The 23,386-nt window shown below is 35.6% G+C and overlaps 4 protein-coding genes across 6 annotated transcripts; all 4 read left to right on the forward strand.

The window, feature by feature from the left end:
• The first annotated feature begins 133 nt into the window (after positions 1-133).
• On the forward strand, positions 134-4,967 carry LOC139809479 (kelch-like protein 5). The gene is made up of 11 exons (XM_071772389.1): positions 134-246; positions 339-1,080; positions 1,479-1,640; positions 1,795-2,108; positions 2,326-2,421; positions 2,491-2,680; positions 2,837-3,067; positions 3,167-3,326; positions 3,801-4,019; positions 4,088-4,259; positions 4,351-4,967. The coding sequence occupies exons 2-11, from the start codon at positions 978-980 to the stop codon at positions 4,417-4,419; spliced, it is 1,716 nt and encodes a 571-aa protein (XP_071628490.1). The 5' UTR covers positions 134-246; positions 339-977; the 3' UTR covers positions 4,420-4,967.
• Positions 4,968-6,131: 1,164 nt separating this feature from the next.
• Gint3 (GDI interacting protein 3) lies at positions 6,132-9,356 on the forward strand. Its single transcript, XM_071772390.1, has 6 exons — positions 6,132-6,273; positions 6,470-6,629; positions 6,736-6,885; positions 7,748-8,153; positions 8,232-8,527; positions 8,615-9,356. The coding sequence occupies exons 2-6, from the start codon at positions 6,553-6,555 to the stop codon at positions 9,000-9,002; spliced, it is 1,317 nt and encodes a 438-aa protein (XP_071628491.1). The 5' UTR covers positions 6,132-6,273; positions 6,470-6,552; the 3' UTR covers positions 9,003-9,356.
• Positions 9,357-12,634: 3,278 nt separating this feature from the next.
• LOC139810369 (F-box/LRR-repeat protein 4-like) lies at positions 12,635-17,109 on the forward strand. Of its 3 annotated transcripts, none has more exons than XM_071773853.1 (9): positions 12,635-12,903; positions 13,478-13,745; positions 13,854-13,959; positions 14,052-14,511; positions 14,602-14,803; positions 14,892-15,246; positions 15,326-15,653; positions 15,813-15,825; positions 16,609-17,109. In XM_071773853.1, exons 1-9 carry the CDS (start codon positions 12,893-12,895, stop codon positions 16,936-16,938), a joined length of 2,073 nt encoding a protein of 690 aa, XP_071629954.1. In that variant the 5' UTR covers positions 12,635-12,892; the 3' UTR covers positions 16,939-17,109. The 3 variants fall into 3 exon arrangements, with proteins under 3 accessions (XP_071629954.1, XP_071629956.1, XP_071629955.1); XM_071773855.1 differs by having other exon boundaries at positions 15,326-15,579; positions 16,609-16,723; XM_071773854.1 differs by lacking the exon at positions 16,609-17,109 and having other exon boundaries at positions 15,813-16,604.
• Positions 17,110-17,176: 67 nt separating this feature from the next.
• Positions 17,177-21,438, forward strand: LOC139810288 (DNA-directed RNA polymerase I subunit RPA43-like). The gene is made up of 5 exons (XM_071773706.1): positions 17,177-17,371; positions 17,550-18,087; positions 18,413-18,555; positions 18,641-18,835; positions 20,448-21,438. Exons 2-4 carry the CDS (start codon positions 17,915-17,917, stop codon positions 18,742-18,744), a joined length of 420 nt encoding a protein of 139 aa, XP_071629807.1. The 5' UTR covers positions 17,177-17,371; positions 17,550-17,914; the 3' UTR covers positions 18,745-18,835; positions 20,448-21,438.
• The last annotated feature ends 1,948 nt before the right edge of the window (positions 21,439-23,386 follow it).

The following is a 23,386-nucleotide window of genomic DNA, read 5'->3' on the forward strand; positions in this document are numbered from 1 at the left end:
GAATTCTAAAAGAGATATTTAAAAAATTCTTTACTGAGTTGAACCCTCTCAAGGAAAGGGAAAAAGGACCAAAAAAGATTTTTTACAGATATACAAAGCCACGTGTTGAACTTCATAAGGAAAGTACACAAACCAGTAAAAATTGCTTCAAATATATGTAAAGCTGTGCTTCGAAAGGTGCCATTTCACGTTGACGCTCGACGCTTATTTTCAGCGAGCAAAAATCATCAAAAATAATATATTTTGGTAAATCTGAAGGTTTTATAATATAACTTTTCATTCGATTATGTATCAATTTATCTACTGATAAATGTAAACAGTTAAAGATTTGACTTCAGTTGACAATGTTGACATTCGTACAAGAGAAATGTCGCGACATTGCATCTCTTCGCTGTAGGCAGCTATAATGCCAGTGCCATGTGTTCGCGTGAGGTTATGTATTGTGTTTACGTTGAAAAATAGTAGAAGGTAACAAACAATTTCGATAATGAGAGATTTGCTTGCAAAAGAATAGTGCTGTGGAAAGAAAACCCTACACGGCGCGAAAGGCCGACAAGAAACGTGACAATTCATCAACTTTTGATTGAATTCTTAGTCTTATTAAGTACACGTCGTTTTGTCTTATACTTAACAAGTGCTAGAAGAATCAAACAATGTTATTTTCAGTTTTTTGAATTTGTTTCTTTACAGACAGTGAGTGAAATTCTCGAAAAATGTATGTTTTCGGTACAATTTCCCATAAAACCTACGTTAAAAATGCCAACTTTGAGATTTAATATCTCAAAAACTAGACGTCAAATCTTTTCAAAATTGCAAATTTAAGTGTGTGTGTGTATTATTTAGGTATTCTTTATAACATATTTTTAATTCAGATTTTTTTCTTTGACATGCTCTGATGGCCAAACTACCTTAGGTATAAGCAATCTTTTGATTCAACCTCGCATCCAAAGCGAACAGCTTTTGAAGTAGTGCCCACAATGTCATGCGTGTCCATCTCGCCGAAGCACGCGGAAAGTAGCCTCCAAATTATGGAGAGTTATCTGCATAAGCAACAGCTGACAGACGTCACGCTGATCGCGGGTGAGTGTACCCGCCCTTTACCGGGCTCCGCGATGCTTTTTGGTTTGATAACAACGCACCTATGTGTCAACTGTCAATTGGACTTGTAATGATTCAGATGATAATGGTCAAATCAAATGTTTTCATTAATAAAAACGAGGAGAGTTATTATTTTTACCCAATATGTTTACATAAAATGTGCATTTTCTAATATAATTTTATGTATATTTTTATTATAATTAAGAGATTCGAGAGAAATTCTTTTTATTGTTAAAAGTTGTTATTCAAAGTTTTTAACCAGTAAAAATTGAAGAGAGAGTATATTTTCTACACAACATATTGAAAATATTCTTCACACTCGATGAACTTGTGACGTTCCATTTCTCATATTTTCTTTCTCTGTTCTGTGCTTTTCTTAGGAAATAAGCGTGTCCCAGCTCATCGATTAGTACTCAGTGCTGGTTCAGAATATTTTGCTGCCATGTTCACAAACTCTCTGCGAGAGTCGGCACAAAATGAAATAGAATTAATGGATGTTGATGGAGATGCTTTATGGGCTTTGGTTCTTTATTGTTATACAAGTAATTTTGCTTGAGAAGATGTTTCATGTAAGAAAACATTTCACGAATATTAACGTTACGATAAAGGCATTTGCAGATATTTTTTTAAGTCGTTCTTGTTAATTTCTGGATTTCTTGTCAATTCTTAATAACGTGTTCTTTTGTATACTTGCAGGTTGCATAGAATTACAGGAAGATAGCGTAGAGACTCTACTTGTAACAGCATGTTTGTTACAATTGAATCCAGTTATTAAAGCGTGCTGTCAGTTTCTCGTCAAACAACTTCACCCAAGCAACTGTCTGGGTATACGGATGTTCGCCGATACGCAGGGTTGTTCGGAATTGGTTGAATACGCACATGCATACACTACCGAACATTTCATGGAAGTTACAAAAAATCAAGAATTCTTACTGCTATCTGCCAATGAAGTTGCGAAGTTACTTGAGTCTGAGGATCTTAATGTTCCGTCGGAAGAAACTATCTTTCATGTAAGACAACTGTTTGTTGAGCGAACCAATTTATATGAAATATTAAGGAGCAGATGTTACCATAGCGATAAGTTTTTTACAGCTATACTATTGATCATAAATATACAAATATGTATTTCTATAATTGTTTGAGCAAATATTTCATACAAATGCAATTAAAATAACTAAGCTGAGATACAGAATAAATTGAATCGTTATTGTTTTATTATTATTTCAGGCTCTAGTGACTTGGCTGGAACACGATCCAGAAAACAGGAGCAAAGATGCCAGTAAATTATTAGGTTTAGTCAAATTACCATTGCTATCACCCGCCGTAAGTCCGACAGCTCAATTTTTTTTTACTCGACAGAACTTGTACATTAGCACTAATAAATCAAAACAGTTTATAGCTGACAATATTGAGAGTAACGAAATGTTCAAAGACCAAAGAATGTCGCAGGAATTAGTAATGGAAGCATTGAAGTATCATTTGCTGCCTGATCGAAGACCTTTGCTTCAAACAGGCAGAACGAAACCCAGAAAAGCCACTCTGGGTACGTTGTTAGCTATCGGAGGGAATGACGATAATGAAGGTAATTTATTATATCCAAAATGAATTATTTAATATTAATCGCATAACTGATAATTAATCGATCACATGTAATGTAATGTAAAGAAAATATATTATGCCAATATTGTCGCACTATTTTACTTTTTTCAAGCGAAATAATTTGCAACGTACTTTCTAGATGCAACATCTATAGAGGCATTTTCATTACGCGATAATGCCTGGAAATCTTTAGCAGCCATGAGCTACAGAATAGAATTTGGCGCAGTGGTAGTCGATAAAAAATTGATTATCGCGGGCGGTATGGACGGTATGGACAATTTTAAAACATTGAACACAGTAGAATGCCTCGATTTCTCCACTCTTACGTGGAGCACTCTACCACCTATGAATGTTCATCGACAAGGATTAGGTATGTGCAAATGCATGAGAATTTGCAAAATTAATGTGCAATTTATTTCATTTATTCATAATCAAACCCTAGCAAATACGTTATAATATTCTTTCTCAGGAATGGCAGTCTTAGGTGGACTTTTATATGCTGTTGGTGGTCACGACGGTCGTTGTTTTCTTAATGCGGTAGAGAGATGGGATCCGGGAACAGGTCAGTGGAGTTCAATATGTCCTATGTCCGTACAAAGAGCTGGAGTCGGTGTAGCTGTGTTAAATGATTACCGTCTTTACAGATAACAGAATAAATAAATTTTTTTTTGTCAGTCAGATAATAAACAACAATAGGAATATTGATCGACTTTATTATACTGGCCATTATAATCGCCAAGACAATACAACCACGATTTTGGTTCGATTATCGTCAAGACACTTTTTTAAACTAATATAAACTGATGTAATCTTTGATACTTATATACGAGCATTTCATTTAAATAATTAAAACGTCAGTTTATATTGGTTAAAAAAAAGCGTCTTGACGATAATCGAACCAAAATCGTGGTTGTATTGTCTTGGCGATTATAATGGTCAGTAGAGTCGATTAATATTCCTATTGTTTTTTACAGATAAATTATTAAATTTATATGTCATATCTGTTTTCAACCATTTTAATTTCCTTTTTAGTACGTGTCTTCGTGTAAATATTATTTTATTAACTTTAAATCTGATTAAATATTAAATCTTTTATCATGTTTTAGATTGTATGCCGTAGGAGGAAGAGATTTCAGTTCCTGCTTAAATACAGTAGAATGTTACGATCCGCACACGAACAAATGGACACCGTGCGTACCTATGTCGAAGAGACGAGGCGACGTAGGCGTAGGAGTAGTGAATGGTTGTCTTTATGCACTCGGTGGTGTCGACGATTTACTTACCAATCTCAATGAAACTAGCAGATTCGACTGTGTAGAAAGGTATAAAGCCGCTGTTACATTATATGTTAAAACTTTCAAGTTATATATAATGCGATGTAACAATATAGATATGATCCTAAAACCGATACGTGGATTATGGTTGCGCCAATGAGTGTGCCCCGGAGTAGAGTTGGTGTGTGCGTATTAGGTGACCGACTTATGGCCGTGGGAGGAGATGACGGCCAACAATATCTCACACTAGTGGAAGCCTATGATCCACATCTCAACGAATGGGAACCTGTGAGTGTATAAACTATTCCTGTAATTGAATATGGTAAATAGAAATAATTGTAAATGTATTTTGTAAACTTAAACTCTTTTATGTTTGTAGGTTGCTCTTCTTAAGGATGGCTATGCGGGACCCTGTGTTGTTGTAAAAAATTTAACCAATAACATGTAGATTATTTTTACTAAACGATCAGTAATTGGACTTGCTAATTATGCAATTTATATTTGTAATTACATATGATTTAGGTGTTTCAGAAATATGACAGATTCTGCTTTCTTGTGATATTGCATGCATGTTAAATTAGTTACATTATTTTCCTGAAACAATTTTAGATATATCTACATTTAAATAAGTATTTCTTCTTAGCATGTAACAATTTTTATAGCATTTTTACATTTTTGTACTGTATTGAAAAAATTTCAGCCATTGTAACTATCAAACATTATATTTGACACTTGTTTGTACATGATGATAATGATTAGTTCCTTTAAATCCCAAGTGGAACATAAGGTCTCCTATAAGGTTTCAGTAATCGGTTTAATCGCAGACAGCATGTCTAAAGAACATTGTAAAGACATCTTTAAGATAACTTTTAGATGTACGTGTCTAAGGCTGCGGTCCATTTGATGTTACAAGTGCTTCGAAGCGTTCTTTTTCTTCTTCTTTCTTCATTGAAAGAAAGGAGAAGAAGAATGTTTCGAAGCATTTTTAGCATCAAATGGACCGCAGCAAGAGAAATCTTAAAGACGTCTTTACGACGTCTTTTGGATATGCGTGTTGTCTGGGTTGAAATAAAATATTATTGTAGTCTATCCCTTACAGATATTTAATACTGTAAGTGATTATTTGGCTAGTGATTAATTACTTATTTTGAGTATTAAAAGTACTGTTTTTAATTATTTTAATACTCAAAATAAGTAATTAATTACTAGCCAAATAATCACTTACAGTATTAAATTTCTATAAGGGATTTTCATATCTATTAATCTTACAATTCAGATAATTGCATATATGTATATAAATATTTTACGCTTGTATATTAGATAACATATGTATTTTGATATGTGTTTAAAAATTTCTCGATAACATTTAGAATATCATCGTCTTTTAAATTATTATTTGTTGCCATTACAATTAAAGCGATATAAAAATTATTGTAATTACCAAAGATAAAGAACAATCCGGGAAAACAATTTTTTTATATATGCAATAAAAAAATACGTATAAGGAAAAGTCTTTAATAAATGTTTTCAAAATGTCAAAGTGTTTTTATGAATTAATTTTATTTGTCAAACAATACAAAAAATATAAATATATTTTTCCAGCTGTTAAATAATTCGGAATAAAAAGATTAAAAACTAAATATTTATATATTTCGTTGTCCCTGATTTAATCTTCTTTCCTTATATATTAAACAATAAAAAAAATTTAATCTAATCTAATCTACATCTTACATCTATTTGATTTCTGTTCCCGTTGATCAAATTCGCGCGTTCCAAGAACCATCAAGAAAGGCGCGGCCTCCGAATTGTGCCATATATCGGGGTGATGACTGGAAACTTGTGGCTTTCCATAGATTTAATATTTCGTGAATCGTGAGCTGCTCCGGTGGTCCGGTTGCTGCGACACCTCGATAAGCGCCGAGATTGGCTCGAGTGCACGTGAAATATTAATTTCTCTTCCAAGAATCTCTTCCTCATGTGATGAGCAGCGCATGTGAGGATTCGTGTCCTTGGACGAACTATTTGTCGGAGACGATCAATAAATGCGTGCTCAACTTGTTATCGTTGCTGTCGACGACATTCGGTCTAACCTTTAATTTCGGCGACATCGTCGTCCTCGATGACGAGACGTCGTTGAAGCTCCGCGAATTCTTTCACGAGCTGGTAGCATTGCTCTCGTTCGACGATTTTCAGCTGCAGCTGCTCAAAGTCTTCCTGCTGACCCTCGTGGGCAGCGTGACGTTGATATTCGTTGCCTGGCACGTTTATGGCTCCAGAATTACGGAGCAATTCATGAAGACAGGTAAGATCGCGCGAACAAAGCGCATTTTCGTTTTGCGCGCAATAGCGTAAAAATGAATATAATATCTGCACCTTTATCTTATCTCAATATTACACTTGAGAAATATATAAATTGATAAAGGTATAATAATGTAAAAGTTAATGTTGATTACTTTTAAACGGATTAATAACAATTTTTAAATATTTTATTTTTTTAGGCGCTTCTGAAGATTGTAATTCATCGACTGAGTAATATACTAGATACCTGACTGGCTGGACAGCAATCTAACAAATATAAAATATGGCTGATAAAATCAAATCTTTCTTTCAAAAGAAGAAAACAAGCGCAAAATTTATGAAAGCGGGAAAGGGATACAAGTAATTGCGATAATAATATAAATTGTCGATAGAGATTTAGCGATGATGTCGATCGACAGATTAATTAATGACAATTCTACTATTTTGAATTTACTTTTATATATAGATTGACTGAGTCCACCAGTACTATATGTACTCCAACAGAGTCTAAAGGACCAATTAAGAGAACGGAACCTACAGAGGAAGCTAAGACAGCAGGCCAAGCTGCTTTAGCAAGATTGGAAGCGAAGAAAACTGACAAACCAAGATTTAATACGTGCGTAACATTTAAAATCATTTTTACTTACTATGCATGTTTATACAAGATGTCAGGTAATAAGCAGATCACTTCTCGTGGGCAGATAGAGTGGATTAAACTGTATCAAAAAGTCCTTTATTGTTTTAGTTTCTTAATAATTAATTTCTTATTAATTATTTAGAAACTTACAAAACGGTAAAGGACTTTTTTATTCAGTTCAATCTGCTCTACTTGTCCATTAGAAGTGGTCCGCTTATTTTATTTGACTTCTTGTATATTATTATTAGCAATATCATTAGAGTTTTTGGTCGGTATTCATAGTTCGTTTTTATTTCAAGAGCATCTTAAGTAATGTCTTAAGACGACCATCTGGTTTGAAGCGCTAAACAATAACGATTTTTATATATATTCTTTTAAACAGTTAGTGCTATCAATTTCATGTTTGTACATATTTTATTTATACTTTATAGAATATCCATGAATTTTTATATACAAAAAGAATATAAAATTGTCGAGATATCTACAACACGGGCAGTAGATGTCTTCACATTGATTTTGTCGAATCGTCAACTGCCCTTGTAGATAATTTTATATTATTTTTGTATATATATCAAAATTCATGGATATTTTCTATAAAATATAAATAAAATATATGTACAAAACATGAAGTTGATAGCACTAACTGTTAGAAAAAATGTATGAAAATCATTTTTCAGCGCTCTAACCAGGTGGTTTCCTTGAGATGTTAATATGACTCTGTGATTGATTTATGACATCTTAAGATTGTACTTAAGACCTAGATTGTTTTAAATATAAGAACCGACTATATGTATACCATCCTTTGTTCTGTCAATCTGATTAATATCGTGACTATTTACAGATCGTATGCTGCTATTCAAGCACGTGTTAAGCGTGAACTGGAATTGGAAAGAAAAGCACAGCAGAGTTTACAACAGACGGAAGATACGACGTTGAAAGAGAAGAAAGATAAAGTTGTAGATCCATCTATTTTTGCAGTCACTGATGTGTTCTTCCGTTGCCCGTATTTATCCGATGAGATATTGTTGCGGGATGAGTGGAAAAAGAAAATAAGAGAATTTCTGTATGAGCAGTTAATGGGCGAGGAAGCAGGATTAACAGCATGTCTAATTATTCAGAGCTGCAATTTTGGAAAAGAAAAAATTGAAGGCTGTGTAGAAACACTTGGCAAATATTTGGACAATATTATTAACAATCCTGACGTCGAGAAGTATTGGAAAATCAGAATGTGTAACAGAATATTCCAAGTAATACTGCATTTTGAATTGTTTGTTTAAAATAGTTTCAATAAATGTTAAAGAAGCTTACATACATTATTATTTCAGGAAAAAGTTTTGCCTGTTGAAGGAGCACTAGATTTTTTAAAAGCAGCTGGTTTTGAACAGAAAAAATTGCTGCACAACGAGAACGAAGAAGATTTCTTAGTGTGGAGTCCTGATAATTGTAACATTGAAAATCTCATGATGTTGGATGAAGCATTAAGGTCTGCTGAGCCTATTCCTCTTGAGTTAGACAGGAATTTACAAGTATTGATGCCTAGTCAAGCTCGTGTGAGAAATGAATTGCCACCTAGCTTCTTCACAATAACTCCGGAAGAAATAAAAAAGGAACAACAGTTGCGGTAAGTTTATAACGTAATATATTTGATGGTAGGATTTTTCGGAATATCTAGATAATGTAATTAAATGGAAGCGTTGATTATTATTAGGACGGAAGCTGTAGAAAGAAACCAAATGTTAAGAACAAAGGCTATGAGGGAGAAGGAGGAGCAGCGTGTACTTAGGAGATATAAATTCGCCGTACTTCGCATTAAATTTCCAGACGGAATAATATTGCAAGGTACTTTCTCGGTACATGAGAAGTTCCAGAATGTAATCGAATTTGTTACTGAAAATTTAGTCGATGATAAAGTGTCCTTTTTGCTGATAACACCGGATGGGATTAAGCTAGTAGAAGAATGCCATGCAAAGACACTTTTAGAATTACGATTAATTCCTACAGCTATATTGGAGTTCTCTTGGAATGTATCTGATAAAGAAATTATGCCTAAGAGATATTTGAAAGAAGATGTTCTTTGTTTTATACAACCAGTTTGAAAATAATATATTCTGGTACAGATAATATGATATATAATTCAAAACATTTTTTTTTTAATACTTTCTTGACACTTTTAGCATCATTGTTATAATTTTCTGGTCATTCCAGTGTTTTTGGAGAATTTTTTTCTGATATATTGCGTCCATTATTACTAATCTGTCAAAACCCCAATTGTGTAAGAAAAGTGAAGTATGCTGATTTAATTTTTAATGAATAAATTTATTATTGAAGTATGTACACTTATTGAATTATCTATAACATAAATAAATGTAAAGAAAATTCATTTACCATGTAATTTTACTGTATGTTTCAATTTTATTGATATAATATATACATATGTAAATAAGCATTAATATCTGTCTAATCCTATACATATCTTGCGATATATGTTTTTTTGCGATTATATTTAAAATAATCCTGCTGTATATTTAATTTGAGGACATATAGTATTAGTATAAATAGCGAATGTACATTGGTTCATGTATGGAGCAAATATAATTATGCACGCATATTGGCATATCAGGAATAGGATTTTACGCATTCAACTTTTGTAATCGTTATATTTATTTCTTATCGCATCCATATCCCATTCGCATTTTGGCATGTTATTGCGCCTTCAGATTTGTACGCGATATTGCACCAAGTACGAAGAGTTGCCTGCTCTCAGGGAAACCGGTTATTCATGATGAAGCGTAGACAGTTCTGTGTTTCTCAGTAATTACCTAAAACCAGTTTGGGCATCACTTATTACACCGCCCTCAATAGTATCTTTTATAGGTGTGTATAGTATGTGTGTATTTGGAATGATGATTTCTCTCTCATAACGGTACCGTGACAAAGTGTTGCGTACAAACGGTAATGTGCGTACGCTTCGATTTGTAGAGAGAAATCTTCTTATGTACCATAAGTGAGCCTGTATATATAGCAAATAATCTTATCTGGAAAATAAGATGTATTACAAAAACAATTCAATAAGTAGACGCGCTTAATATAACGGTGTATCCTACGTTATAGATTTTCGATTCACAATTAGTTGGTCGGTTCACGTGCGATTTCACGAAATTTTATTCGCATATCGCGTGCAATATCGGCCGGCACTCCCAAATGCGTGTGTAAAACGCAATACGTACCGGCTGTCGCGGCTGTACTGTATTGTTGTATGTCATACGCTTTTTCAGGCACATTATTGTTCGAACCGGACCACTCTGGTGTTTCCTGTTGCGTGCCAGGATAGGGCTTTACACTGCATTTAGGCGCGTGCGACTCGGCACGAGGAATTTTTATCTTTCACGCGCATATGTGGTACGCGAGGAAATCGAGACACATTTTGGAAAGAGATAAAAAATTATTGTGGAAAAAGATAAATTGATTGTATTGCTAATGAATTTTATTTTTTGGGATCTAAACGATGAATATATTTTTCTGTATTATGGAGAATTTCTGGACTTTTTTCTTCCTTTCTCGCTCTACAGTTTGATTATATTTTAATTGATATTCGCATATTTGTTACATATAGCATCAAGTATCAAAATACTTTTTATTCAATCAGATATTCAGTTATGTGAAGAAAAATTTCTTGCAGAATAGACCAGCAATTGCTTCAGTTTAAACTGAATATCATATATTATTGTTTCTTCTTTTTGTAAACTGTTATATTTCCATTTTAAAACTTATTATTACTAATATATGCATATACGATTATTAATAATTTATATTATATTTTGCAATTTCTAAAAATATAATAAAATCTACATTAATAATTTGAAACATTTGTATAAATATATGATCGTCCATACCTATTTCTATACGGGCCGATTTCACCGTCTCCGGTTAACTTGATCCTCCGATTAAACTCGTACTTCATCTCTTTTAACTGTCTCTTAAAGAGACGAAAAGTGAGTTTAATCGAAGGATCAAGTTAATCACAGACGGTGCAATCGGTCCTAAACTAACGAAATTTTAAGAATCGCAATTCCTAGAATTTCAAGATTGAAGATTTCAAGTAATCATTTAAATTCACGAAAATTGCTAAAGAGATTAGAAGAATATAATAAGAGATTGTACTACCTAAAGTTCCAAGAATTTTCCAAAATTTTCAAGATTTTTCTATATTTTAAAAATTACAATTTTAAAAATTAGGAATTTTGAATTACGGAAATTAAGTATACCGAAAATTGAAAAGGTATGTGGAGAATATAATAATCATACGAAAGAAGCTACATTATCTAAAATTCCAAGAATTTGAAAAATCACAACTTCGAAAATTTTTAAAATTTCAGGTTAATTCAATTAGCTTTCGATTCGTGAAAATATAAATTCTTGAAAATCGAGGTATTAGAATGTAATTAAGAACATGGTGAGGCAAATTATAATTCCAAAGTATTTTATTCCAAAAGTAGAACTTTCTTTTATATCTATCATTCACATGTTTTACATTATAAGCGCGGCGGTTGTGGACACATACATTATTTTATCGACGTAAAATATAATTGACAGGCAGTATAAATTATAGCGAAGAAGATCTTATTAAAATAAATGCGACGTTGTGCGCAAATTTTCTGTGAGAAATTCATCACTTTAGAAATTCAGATTTTTGGTTGTGTATCATGTTGAAAAAACTATATTGCATTTGCTCTCTTTATTTTAGACAAAGTTACAGTTTGATATATTTTTTACTAATGGTTTTCCGCTACAATTTTCTCTGTCCGCGATAATGGACTTTCTTGCAGACGCTTTGCATTGTCCTCCGATTTACCGCAGCCTCGTGGTTGGTTTTGTCATCCCGTCAGCGCATTACATGTTGTGGTTAAATACATCGATAGTTATTCTCCGATCTGCTTTCTTTATGCTACAAAGGACGGCTGTCAATACCTGCTTCGAGTACGACGAATTTATTGCAACGTGTAAACGCGTCAGAAATATTTAGATATTCGCTGTTGAACAGGGAGTTTAGCACGAGAAGAGCCGTTTCGACGTTTTAAATTCTCTTAACAATTCGTACTTTGTTGTATGCGTTTTTTTTTCTATTTTTAATAATAATCATCGCGGAGCCGACACAATGCGTTTTATCTACGTAGATCGCGAAAACCAAAAAGACTGAAAGATACCTACAAAGAATGCAAATATTTAATTGACACGAATCCAAATTCTTTACACCATTTATACTCTAAAACGGGCATGGCTCGCCACGGTCTTCTCAGTGCACACCGACTATTGTGGCCGACTGGGTGTTCGGGATTCGGGGATGGATGATTTTCACCGCGGTCAAGTCTCCCGTTTGTCAAAATTGAAAGAAAAACAAAAAGCGAGAGAAAAGAGACCGGGCCGAAATTCGAGAGTTGATCGAACGGCGATGACGCTCGACGTGCGTTATCGGGATTTTTGACCGAGCGCGTTTATTCGCTGTCGGCGATCAGTGTGTGACGTCAGTCAGTGACACTATCCTCGTTTATACTTCGCGCGTCGCGAGGATCACGACGGGCAGCAGCCGCTGAATAGCAGTTGAACGTGATTGGCTCTTACTTTTAGAACCAACCAATCAACGCAAATTGTTGATAAGACGAACTCAACAGTTGTGTTTGCTGAACGCGGCCGACGTTGCGCTCGTAGATCGCAAGGCCGGCGCGGCGTTTTTTTTTTTCGACTTGTATGCGAACGCGCGCGCAACGTGTTCTCATCGACGATCGCCGCGGACGTTTCCGAATTAATTCTGGATTACCTACATCGGCGAAACGATACTGCGATTGTGGTCCTACCAGTTTGGTCGAGAGCGGCAATCAACCGCTCTTTGCCCAACCAGTCCAACGGCGATTCGGGCGATTGTGGATGCCGACGTGAGCTCCGGTGACGAGGGCTGCTTCTTCGAACCTCGCGAGAGAAACATCCGCGGATGCGGCAGAGGTAAATGCGATACGTCTTGTTTCAACGTAATATATAACATACATCGAAGCATGGAGAATTTCGCACACACGCGGGATGCAGTTTGAGAAATTGCCTAACCTAACCGCGCGAACTTTCATTGTATCGATTGTATTCCCGTTTGAATCTCAAAGTAATTTCCCAGACCAGCGTTATGTTCGAAATCGAGACATAAGACATTTTTTTAGGCCCAGTTTTACAAGTGTCGGTTAACTTTTAACCTTAGATTAACTCACTCTTTGTCTCTTTCTAATGTCCCCCTTATGTCCATTTCTATCAACGCAGGTTAATTTTGATCTTGGTTTAACTTACCTGTCATCTTTTCCTAGTTCTCTAAAAGTTAGAAAAAGATAGAAAGTAATTTAAACCGAGATTGGAAGTTAATCTACATTGGTAGAAATGGGCATTAGAAAGAGACGAAGAGTGAGTTAATCTAAGATTAAAAGTTAACCGACACTTGTGAAACTAGGCCTTAAAGATGTCTTATGTCTCGATTTTGGAGCTTGGTCAAAATGGCCAAGCTCCAAAATCTCCATATTTTTATCTTCTTTTACAGAGAAAATATGACATCTTATTGTCAACCTTCATATTGCGAGAGTTGTAGTCGATATCCCTATGTGGGCAGAGTATCCGTAGGCGAGGAGGAACATGACTTCATCTATCAATTTGCGAAGAAAAAATTTTTTCCTAAGCGTGACTACGATCGGAGTCTTAGCACGTTTTATACTGCTCCTGACATTATTGGACCACCCAAGTTTTCAAACTATGGAGTTGGTATTTCCGAACTACCATTTCATTTACCATATTTTATTAGAGGAAGCAATGTATGTGTATTTCTTAGTATTATCTGTTATTTTCCTTTACAATGTAATCGCAATCTTTTGTGCTACAAGATTTTCGATTATTTGACACATTTGGATTTTTTAATATAGAGGAAAGAGATCGATATCTCACTATCTCCGTGGCAAAAGAAAGATGATTTCATCAGACGAATTGGTAAATTTGGATTCTGGCAGTATCACAAAAATACATATATTGGTATGTAATACTTGAATTGATAAATAAGATATTGTTAAAGAAAATATGTTTTTTTTTGAGAAGAGAGTATAATTATATTTTCTATTTTGAAGATATCGAGTTTCATGAAGCTGTATATCCAATCAGAGTCTCTATATACGAATTATACTATCCTGGAACCGTAATTCAAATTTGGGCTCAAGATTCTAATAATCAGTGGTTAAAGTTGTGGGGTGAATCGTCTCAGATTGTGCCGCTACTGCTGCCGGCACCAAGATTATTTTCCCCACCCCTATCGCACCCTTGTAACTTTAAAACCAAAATGCTCAGACTAGTATTTAGAAACGGTCCACCTGGATCTCGCACAAAGCTGGACGCTGTTATGCTTATCGGTACATCAGAATTGATCTTTCCTAGAAATGCTAATGAGAGTTTAACTAATTTGTTAAAAAGAATTAACTGTACGTACTCTCCACACCATGAGTATAATTTAACAGCAGATTTAAAAAGTGCACACTTGGATATACTTCAATTGCAACAGAATTTTCCCGAATATTGCGTTATTTGTAAAAGGTATTATATAATCGTTAATATTAAGTAATAATCAATATTTTTTTATTTTTGTTAATAATAAAAATTAATTTGTTTGAATGTTATTTGCAGCGATATAAAAAGGAAGACTTTTTATAAGAATAATTTGAAACGCAAAGAAGAATCTCAACAAGTAATTTCTGCTTATGAGCAACTTCATGGAGAGAAAAACTCATCTCATATTTTATTAAAAAGTCATTTGAATCGTGTAAACAGTATGAAACTCTCTTTGGATGAATCCAAGGAGCTACCACGCAGTTTGTCTGAGCTTCCTGTAAAGTATCCTAAAAAATCTATTCCTGATAATAGTATTTATTGCAATGTCATCTCGTGTATTAAAATTTTATATTTTATTTTTGCAGGATGAAGTACTACTAATAATATTAAAAAACTTAGATTTGATGACGTTATGTCGCTTGAATTACGTAAATAAACGCTTCAATGATTTGATACGGGACCCTCATCTCTATATACGTTTGAACATACGTATACGTAATATACCTAACAAATATATACACGATATATTTTGTTATTTTACACCTAGATGTAAATATTTGCGACAGTTAGATCTTGCAGCAAGCAACTTTGATGTTAAGGATTTCGTAAAGTTTATTGATAATTGCGGCAGGCATTTAACGTACTTAAGATTAAGTAGGTGCCAATTAATTGACAGTCATGCTCTACTTAAAATTTCAGAGATATGCAAAAATTTGAAAGGTAAGTGTATATACATATAGTATATATGATTGTCAAGGTTATGGATAAATTGCATATAACTAATACATATCTTTCTCAGAATTGGCTTTAAGTCATTGTCGCGTAGACGACGAAGAATTTTCGTATCTCGAGAGGCTAAATGGTTTGGAGTATCTAAACCTTCTTGATACACGTATAGAAACGCAACGTCTTTGCAATATACTGCAAGAAAATCAACGGATGCGTGAGTTACATTTAAACGTGGAATTTGAAAGAGACTTAATAAACCATGACGCAGTCCTAATAGAGTTGGCAAAGTCGTGTCCTGACTTGGAAGTAATAAGTACACTGGAAGTACGTTATCTTACATCTCGGGGTATTAATGCCCTCGCTGGCTTAAAGAATTTACGTGAAGTGGAAATTTGCCTGTAAATATGTCTTTTAATTTTTTTTTTAAATACATATCTATTATTGTATTCTTTATTGAAATTTGTGTGTTTGCTTCTCTTGCAAGCATCTTGAAAAAATTACATGAATTTTCTTTTTGCAATTAAAACACTGTACTAATTATATGATTTTTGTTACAGATACAAATACCGAAATACTGATGACAGCTCTTTAGATTTGGAGAGCAGAGAGAAGGCGAAGCAAAAAACAAGAAAGGATGGAAAAGATCGTAGACTCGAAATACAACAGGTGGTATAAATTTATAAGGAAGGACGGGATTCCAGGATACTTAGAGAAAAACTGGGAGGAAGAAAGGTGGAGTAGGGTCGCGAGGTTCAGACTAGGTAATGAAATTAGGGAAGGACTGTATTGGGAAAAAGAGGAAAATAGAAGGTGCAGGATATGCGAGAGGGAGGAGGAAACATGGGAACACATATGGGAGGAATGCTCGAGATGGGAGAGATGGGATGGAGAGGGGTGGCAGGATGTGGTGGAGAATTTACTAGGAGAGGGGGGAGAGGGAGAGGAATGGATGAAAGCGATAGAGAAAATGCGACAAGAGGGTGGGAGGGGAAGGGAAGTGAGGGAGGAGAGAGCAGTGTGATTGAGACGTATGAAAGAAAAATATGAAAGGAAGGAAGCAAAGGAAACGGAAGTCCAACTAGAAATAAGTTAGAATTAAGTTAGATATAAGATAGAGCGGTTAAGCGAGAAGCGACTGAGAGAGGCGCAGGAGAGCGAGCGAGAGAGCGGGAGAGCGAGAGAGAGAGGACAGGCAGGGATAGGAAGCGCAAAATTGTAAAGGTTTGGGTACGTTCCTGAAAAACGCCAAAGATTTGTGAGAAAAGGAAGAAGAATGGGGAGCTGTAAAGGTTTGGGTACGTTCCTGAAAAACGCCCTTTAAGGCCCCTTAGGGGCAAATAAAGTACTTTATACAATACTGATGACAGCTTATTTAGATTACTTTCCTCCTATCAAAACTTGCAAGAAGTTTATTTGATCGGCAATTATATAGTTGGTACTCTCCTCAATGATCACACGTTGGAATTACTGGCGCAGTGTAAAAACTTGAAAAAGTTATGTCTTTATTACGTGAGACTTTATACACCTGATAAATATTTCGTTATTTTGGAACAATGTCCAAAACTGCAAGAGTTTTATCTCATAAACTGTAATATTAGTGATCGCTTAGTTAATCAATGGAAGAAAAGATATCCTCATGTGTCCGTCTATACTGATGATTGCTCCCATTTTCCGACATATTAATTTACTTCTTACTCATGTTTATTTTTTATATTTTTATGCTTACAAATTTACTTTGTAAAAATTGTCTGGTACTTAAATTAGATTGCGTAAAAGAAGTTTATGTCTAATAAAAACGAAATATTCTGGTATAACAACGCATGCTATAATTTGTCGACAACATCCCAACAACAATTAATGCAAACTACACGTTGCTTTTTAGAAACATATGTATGTACAAAATTGAAGGAAATTGAAAATGGTTGCGTTCAGCAGAGAAAGCTTTGCTGCTTTGCTGCTGTTGTAAAATTCGTGAATTAGTGTATAATACTTTTAGCTCCGGTAAAAACTAAAAGCATACATCAATCAGATTCTTAAATTTTACAACAGTTGCAGAACAGTTTCCTTTGCTGAACGCAGCCAGTGACTACTAACGGAGCTACAAGCGAATTATCTCGTAAGCACAATAAAACTGAATAAAACAGTTTTTACTTTTTTGATCGACATATATATTGAGTTTTGATGTTTAATATGATGAATATAAAATAATAATATAAAATAATATTGTAAAATAATAACTATTTTTGATTGGTCGGAAAAATATTTTTAACGAGTCTTTGTGTCTTTATTTCAAGAAACATGGTAGTGTCTTGCGCCAATTAAAAATTTGGGTACATAGAGCTGTCACTGACGACAATATTTGTTTATACAAAAATACTGCAGTTTATATATAGAAAATGGGATAAACGATACAAGCCCTCTAGAGAAAACATTTAAGAGCAATATCGTGCAATCAGAACTAAAATTAAAAGCCTAGAAAAAAAGTTGCATGCTTTTAAGTAGAAAACAAGATTAGAAATGTTGACATTATCGACATCGAGGAAATTCGGCCTTCACTATAAGATCCCCTACAGCGACTACGCGTTACTTCGTGACCGAGATGTTTTTCTGCGTCGTTTTAAATGATACTTAATGAAATGTCGACTGTCTTCGAAGCGAAATGAAGTTTCAAAACCGTCAAGTGACGTGGTCCACTCTGGAGCTCACCGGACTCCTGGAAGACGAGGATTCTCACTTGCACTTCACGAGGGCCGTCAAGCATCTCGCGTTGAATAATGTTCAGCGGGGTCTTAATCAGATTTTGAGATCGTCATTGAATTCTTACGACAGAGAGTACGTTATTATCTATATTTTTTACACACAAGCACAAAATATCTATTTCTTATTGATTCTCAGTTATGCATGTACTTCATTCAATGTTTATAACAGTGAAATAAAGATTAAACGATTATTTATTAAAATATAAGTATCTTTTCATTGCTATTTTATTATTCCTATGATTTGTCACCTGCACTTAAGTAGTACTAAGTAATAATAATAAATTACATGAGTAAATTACAAAGTACAAAGTACATATGTATGTTAGATTACTTTGACAAATGATGATGTATATTATTAAGTTTACAATAGAATTTAACAAAACAATTCTTTATTTTAGATTGAAAGGGTTTGTGCTAGCTTTTAGAAATCCTAAATTGCTTAGCAATTTGGGAGAAATGCTGTATGACTCTCCCTTCATTCATATTGACATTGAAGTAGATTTTTATCTGTTTTGTCCAACAGTCAGATCTTTTCCAAAAGGTAAAGTAATTGTATTTTTGCTAGCTGCTATGTGTTCTATAAACTTAATTTATAATAATTTATAATAATTTTTATTATGTTGCAGGGATAGTGAAAAAGAAGGGGTTCGACCATATTGTAGTGCTCGTGCACAAAATATATACTGTATCTATTATATTCCGAAACCAGACGATACAGAGGAATGGATAGGTGAATCGGTCGAGATCGGGCAGAAAGTGAAATGCTGCGTGACTCAAATAGATAACAGGAGCAAACCCCCTTTCATCTGCGCTACTTTGAGGTGAGTCCGATTACTCACAAGGTTGCAGATTGTCAGAAAGCATAATAAATAGTTGATTATGTCCAGTCTTCAGTTTTAATTTTAATAGATCTCAACTATGAGTCTGTGTTTTTTAGGACTCTTTTTTCTCTCTTTTCTCTCAAAAGAATCATATTCAATGGAAACTTCTCTTTTTATAAATTTAGGCATTTCTAAATTTTCACTTAAATTTTGCACATTTTGAGTCTCGTTACTTGACGTTTGGTTTCCGTTAATAATTCTCTCTACACAAATGGATCTTGCTTTTCAATCTTTATTTTAACAAAGTGACCCTCTGATTCCGAATCTGACATTTCCATAGATGCCTTCTTGTGTTTATGTTTTTTTGGATACGCTATCTTCTAAATTACTTGGAGAAAGATCGGCATTTGATATAATATGCTTCTTATCCATATGTTGGTCTTCTTTTTCAGATTTAATAGTTCTGGAAATAGTTCTCCGTATTATTAATTACTTTTTCTTCGTTCTCTGAATCAAGTTCTCTAGATTTCTTCGCATATTTCTTTCTCTTTTTCGTCTCTGTTTCAGTAATTGTTCTTCTTTTTCAGATTTGATGTATCTGGAAATAGTGTTCTCTGTATTATTAATTACTTTTCCTTCGTTCTCTGAGTCAAGTTTTGTAGATTTCTTCGCGTGTTTCTTCCTCTTTTTTGTTTCTGTTTTAGAAACACTAGCTATATAAATGCTCTACTCTTTCAGATTTAATACATCTGAAAGTGATGATCTCTGTATTAATTAATTTTTCTTCGTTCTCTGAGTCAAGTTTTGTAGATTTCTTCGCGTGTTTCTTCCTCTTTTTCGTCTCTGTTTCAGTACTTAATGCTATCTAATGGAATGGAATTTTCTCTCTTCACAGCTTTACGTGACTGTGCAGCTTCATCCAAAATTGTATCATTATTAAGCAGTAACTTGGACGTTTTCTTACTTTTCTTATGTTTTTTAGAGCTATTATCAACTTCGGTAAAGATCATAGCAACGTAATGGTATCATTTCAATGATTGCGTTTAGTTTAAAAGGTAATGCAAAATTATGATGCAACCACTTCTCGCGCGATCGACGTACGCATTTGATTATGTCGCGCGGTTATTTGCGGCAAATCAGCAGTTTAGCGCAGCCCGTAATGACAGGATCGTGATGTATTAGCGATTTTCAGCATCCGTTCGACCGCGCGCACCTAATAGCCGCGTCGTGTTAGAATGCATGTATAGTATACATGCATGGCCGCGGGATCCATTCGCAAATGCTCTCGCGTGTGCATAAGCACGAGCGCGAGCGCGCGCTTCATAATTCTCGCATACCGCGAATCGTCGCTCTTTTGCAATTCGCTTAACGACCCCGGCACACCTGTTGCAGAAACAGGTAGCAATGATCTCGTCGTGCCAGTTTCTTTTCTCCGTACTAGGGAGAAGCGATATCGGAATATCTGTCAGAAAGGTTGACGTTCCGAGCTGCCGATGGAACCATTAAATCCGCGCTATTTTACACAAGTTACTTGCGCAAAGTTCATAAAATAAAATTGCACGATAGTTACGCTTATTTACATTCTTAAAGTTATGGATTTACATTTTTTCAGGAGGAAGAGGGATGCATAAAGAGGGAGAAAACAATCTTTTCAGCTTTGTCGAAATTTGAAAATAATGCGACCTAATATCAAATAAAAATTAATCAAAATCAAGGACTCGAAATCTCTTTGATGTAACGGAATAATTTGAATTCCGCGTTTACACGCGTCGACGCGTTAAGACGCGCGGATTGCGGAATGACAAGATCCGAAGGGAGACGATAACTGGTTTACGCCACGCAAAGGAAGCCCGACGAGATAGGACGATGCCGCGCAAAGGCGGCGGGCGGCGGCGCAAGGCGCAAGGCGCAATTGCGATCGGGGCGATGAGGTAAAAAAGGGAAGAGCCGCGCGCGGAGAGCATCATCGGAAGCGAACGGCGCCCGAGGTTATTGCCGGAGCGAGAAGGACGGGCGGAATGAGTTCGAACGAAGTGCTACACGCCCATTCCCGCTTAGAATCTAGTCTACCGGAAATTTGCAGTTACCTTGCATTCCACGCAGGGTCGAACGCCCCGGGGGAGGGAGACGCCTAGCTCCGATCCCGCCGCGGGGATCGTTAATTGCTCGTGGCTGAAACGGGATTTCCAATTTCTGCATTCGTCGCGCGGGGATAACTTTCATCCGCCGGATGGAAAAAATAGATTTAACGGCGGAAAGTGTTGTCGGACGGTGTATACACTGTATACTTACGTTATTATATCAATGAAAGCGCGCGCTTAAAATTCCGCGAGGTTGAGACACGAAGGTGACAACGTCGTTGTCTTCGTTTGAATTTATTTCGCGAGATTTGATTTTTCATTACGTCGACATTGGTCACATTATCGCATTGCGGTAATATTTTTGTTAAGAAAATTAAATACTTTGTAATTGTTAATGTTTTTCTGAAGTAAAACGCTTTTTATTTATATATTAAAGATATTTTCGATTAATTGTATTATTATTCACAGAATCGATAAAGAATATTTATGTATATTTGTAACAATTGAAAATATATGAATGTAAGCAATAGCGAAGTGCTTTTGTTTTAGATTTAATATAGAGAACTTGCGCATTTATTTATATGAATTAATATTTTCATATTTGTTATCAGAAAGTTATCTGACCTTTTACTGAAACACAACGTGCAGTCAATAGTAATATTATAAACTTGTTCGACAAGTAAAGTTCAACAATTTGAATTTATTTCATTTACTCGCTTAAACGCGAGGGATCTGAAGTAGGGCTGGCGATTTGCGTCGGAGAGTTAAAATTATACAATTATTAATCTAACATAATAGTACCGCGATATAGGCATACATCTATAAAATTATATGACAAAATCCGAATAAAATTTCGGTAATTATGCAGTTTAGGGGAAGCACCTCCGATGACCTTGACCTTAACATATGTTGTCAAGGTCACCCTCCTGAGTGACCTTCAGAAGGTTTTAGCCGTCGCTCGTTTTTTATTAAAAAGTTATTAACAAAAAAAAGTTTGGTGACCTCACCGATTTCAATGACCTTGATATATGTTGTCAAGGTCATGACCCCGAGTGACCTTCAGAAGGTTTTAGCCGTCGCTCGCTATTCGTTAAAAAGTTATTAACAAAAAAGTTTGGAAAATATAGCATATATAGGTGCATATATAGGTTAGTTGACGCGCTTTAAACACTTAAATACTTTTAAAGCGCGTCAACTAACCTATGTAGGTTAGTGATCAACGATTTACTGCTTTAAATGTTGTGTTTTGGTAAAGCAGCGACTTTTTCGCAAAATAAAGTATTCTCTGCTTTAACAAAAAGACTTCAATTTATCAACAATTTACTGGTTTAAATGTTGTGTTTGGTAAAGCAGCGACTTTTTCGCAAAATAAAGTATTCTCTGCTTTAACAAAAAAACTTCAATTTATCAACAATTTACTGCTTTAAATGTTGTGTTTTGGTAAAGCAGTGACTTTCTCGCAAAATAAAGTATTCTCTGCTTCAAAGAAAAACGTAATATTAGTCGTTTATGCCTCTCAGTACTTAAAATAACTGCTATATTTTCGAAACTTTTTTGTTTATAACTTTTTAATAAAAACAAGCGACGGCTAAAACCTTCTGAAGGTCACTCAGGAGGGTGACCTTGACAACATATGTCAAGGTCAAGGTCATCGGAGGTGCTTCCCCTAAACTGCATAATTACCAAAATTTCTAATGTAATTATGTCGCAAATATATTTTTCGAAGCTTCGAAGCTGTCGAAAGTAACAGTCCTGAAGTTGCGCGCGAGTCACATATCTGACCGGCTGACAGGTCGGCCAGCCGCTCTCCCCTCGCGACGACAATAATCGCATTCGGTATCGTTCGGTGTCAATTGCACCTTTGTGCCGGGACAATGAGGAATCGCAGCGCGGCTCCCTTATCGTCGCGATTCCTTCATGCCAGCGATCGCGCCGTGTGCGCGCGATAACGCGCGCGTCGTGCACCTGACAAGGCGCTGCCGACCAATGCGAGCGCGCGCTCGCCGGCGGCCATCTTGCGCGGCCTCGCTTTCGCGTCGGAGTCGCGTGGCTCGCCACGGTCTTCTCAGTGCACGCCGACTATCGCGGCCGACTGGGTGTTCGGGGATGGATGATTTTCACCGCGGTCGAGTCTCCCGTTTGTCAAAATTGAAAGAAAAACAAAAAGCGAGAGAAAAGAGCCCGGGCCGAAATTCGAGGGTTGGTCGAACGGCGATGACGCTCGACGTGCGTTATCGAGATTTTTGACCGAGCGCGTTTATTCGCTGTCGGCGATCGGTGTGCGACGTCAGTCAGTGACACTATCCTCGTTTATATTTCGCGCGTCGCGAGGATCACGGCGTTGCGCTCGTAGATCGCGCGGCGTTTTTTTTTTCGACTTGTGTGCGCGCAACGCGCGCTCAACGCGTTCCCATCGACGATCGACGTTTCCGAATTAATCCTGGATTACATCGGCGAAACGGTACTGCGA

The sequence above is a fragment of the Temnothorax longispinosus genome, chromosome 3 (assembly GCF_030848805.1).
Source record: "Temnothorax longispinosus isolate EJ_2023e chromosome 3, Tlon_JGU_v1, whole genome shotgun sequence".
NCBI lineage: Eukaryota > Metazoa > Arthropoda > Insecta > Hymenoptera > Formicidae > Temnothorax > Temnothorax longispinosus.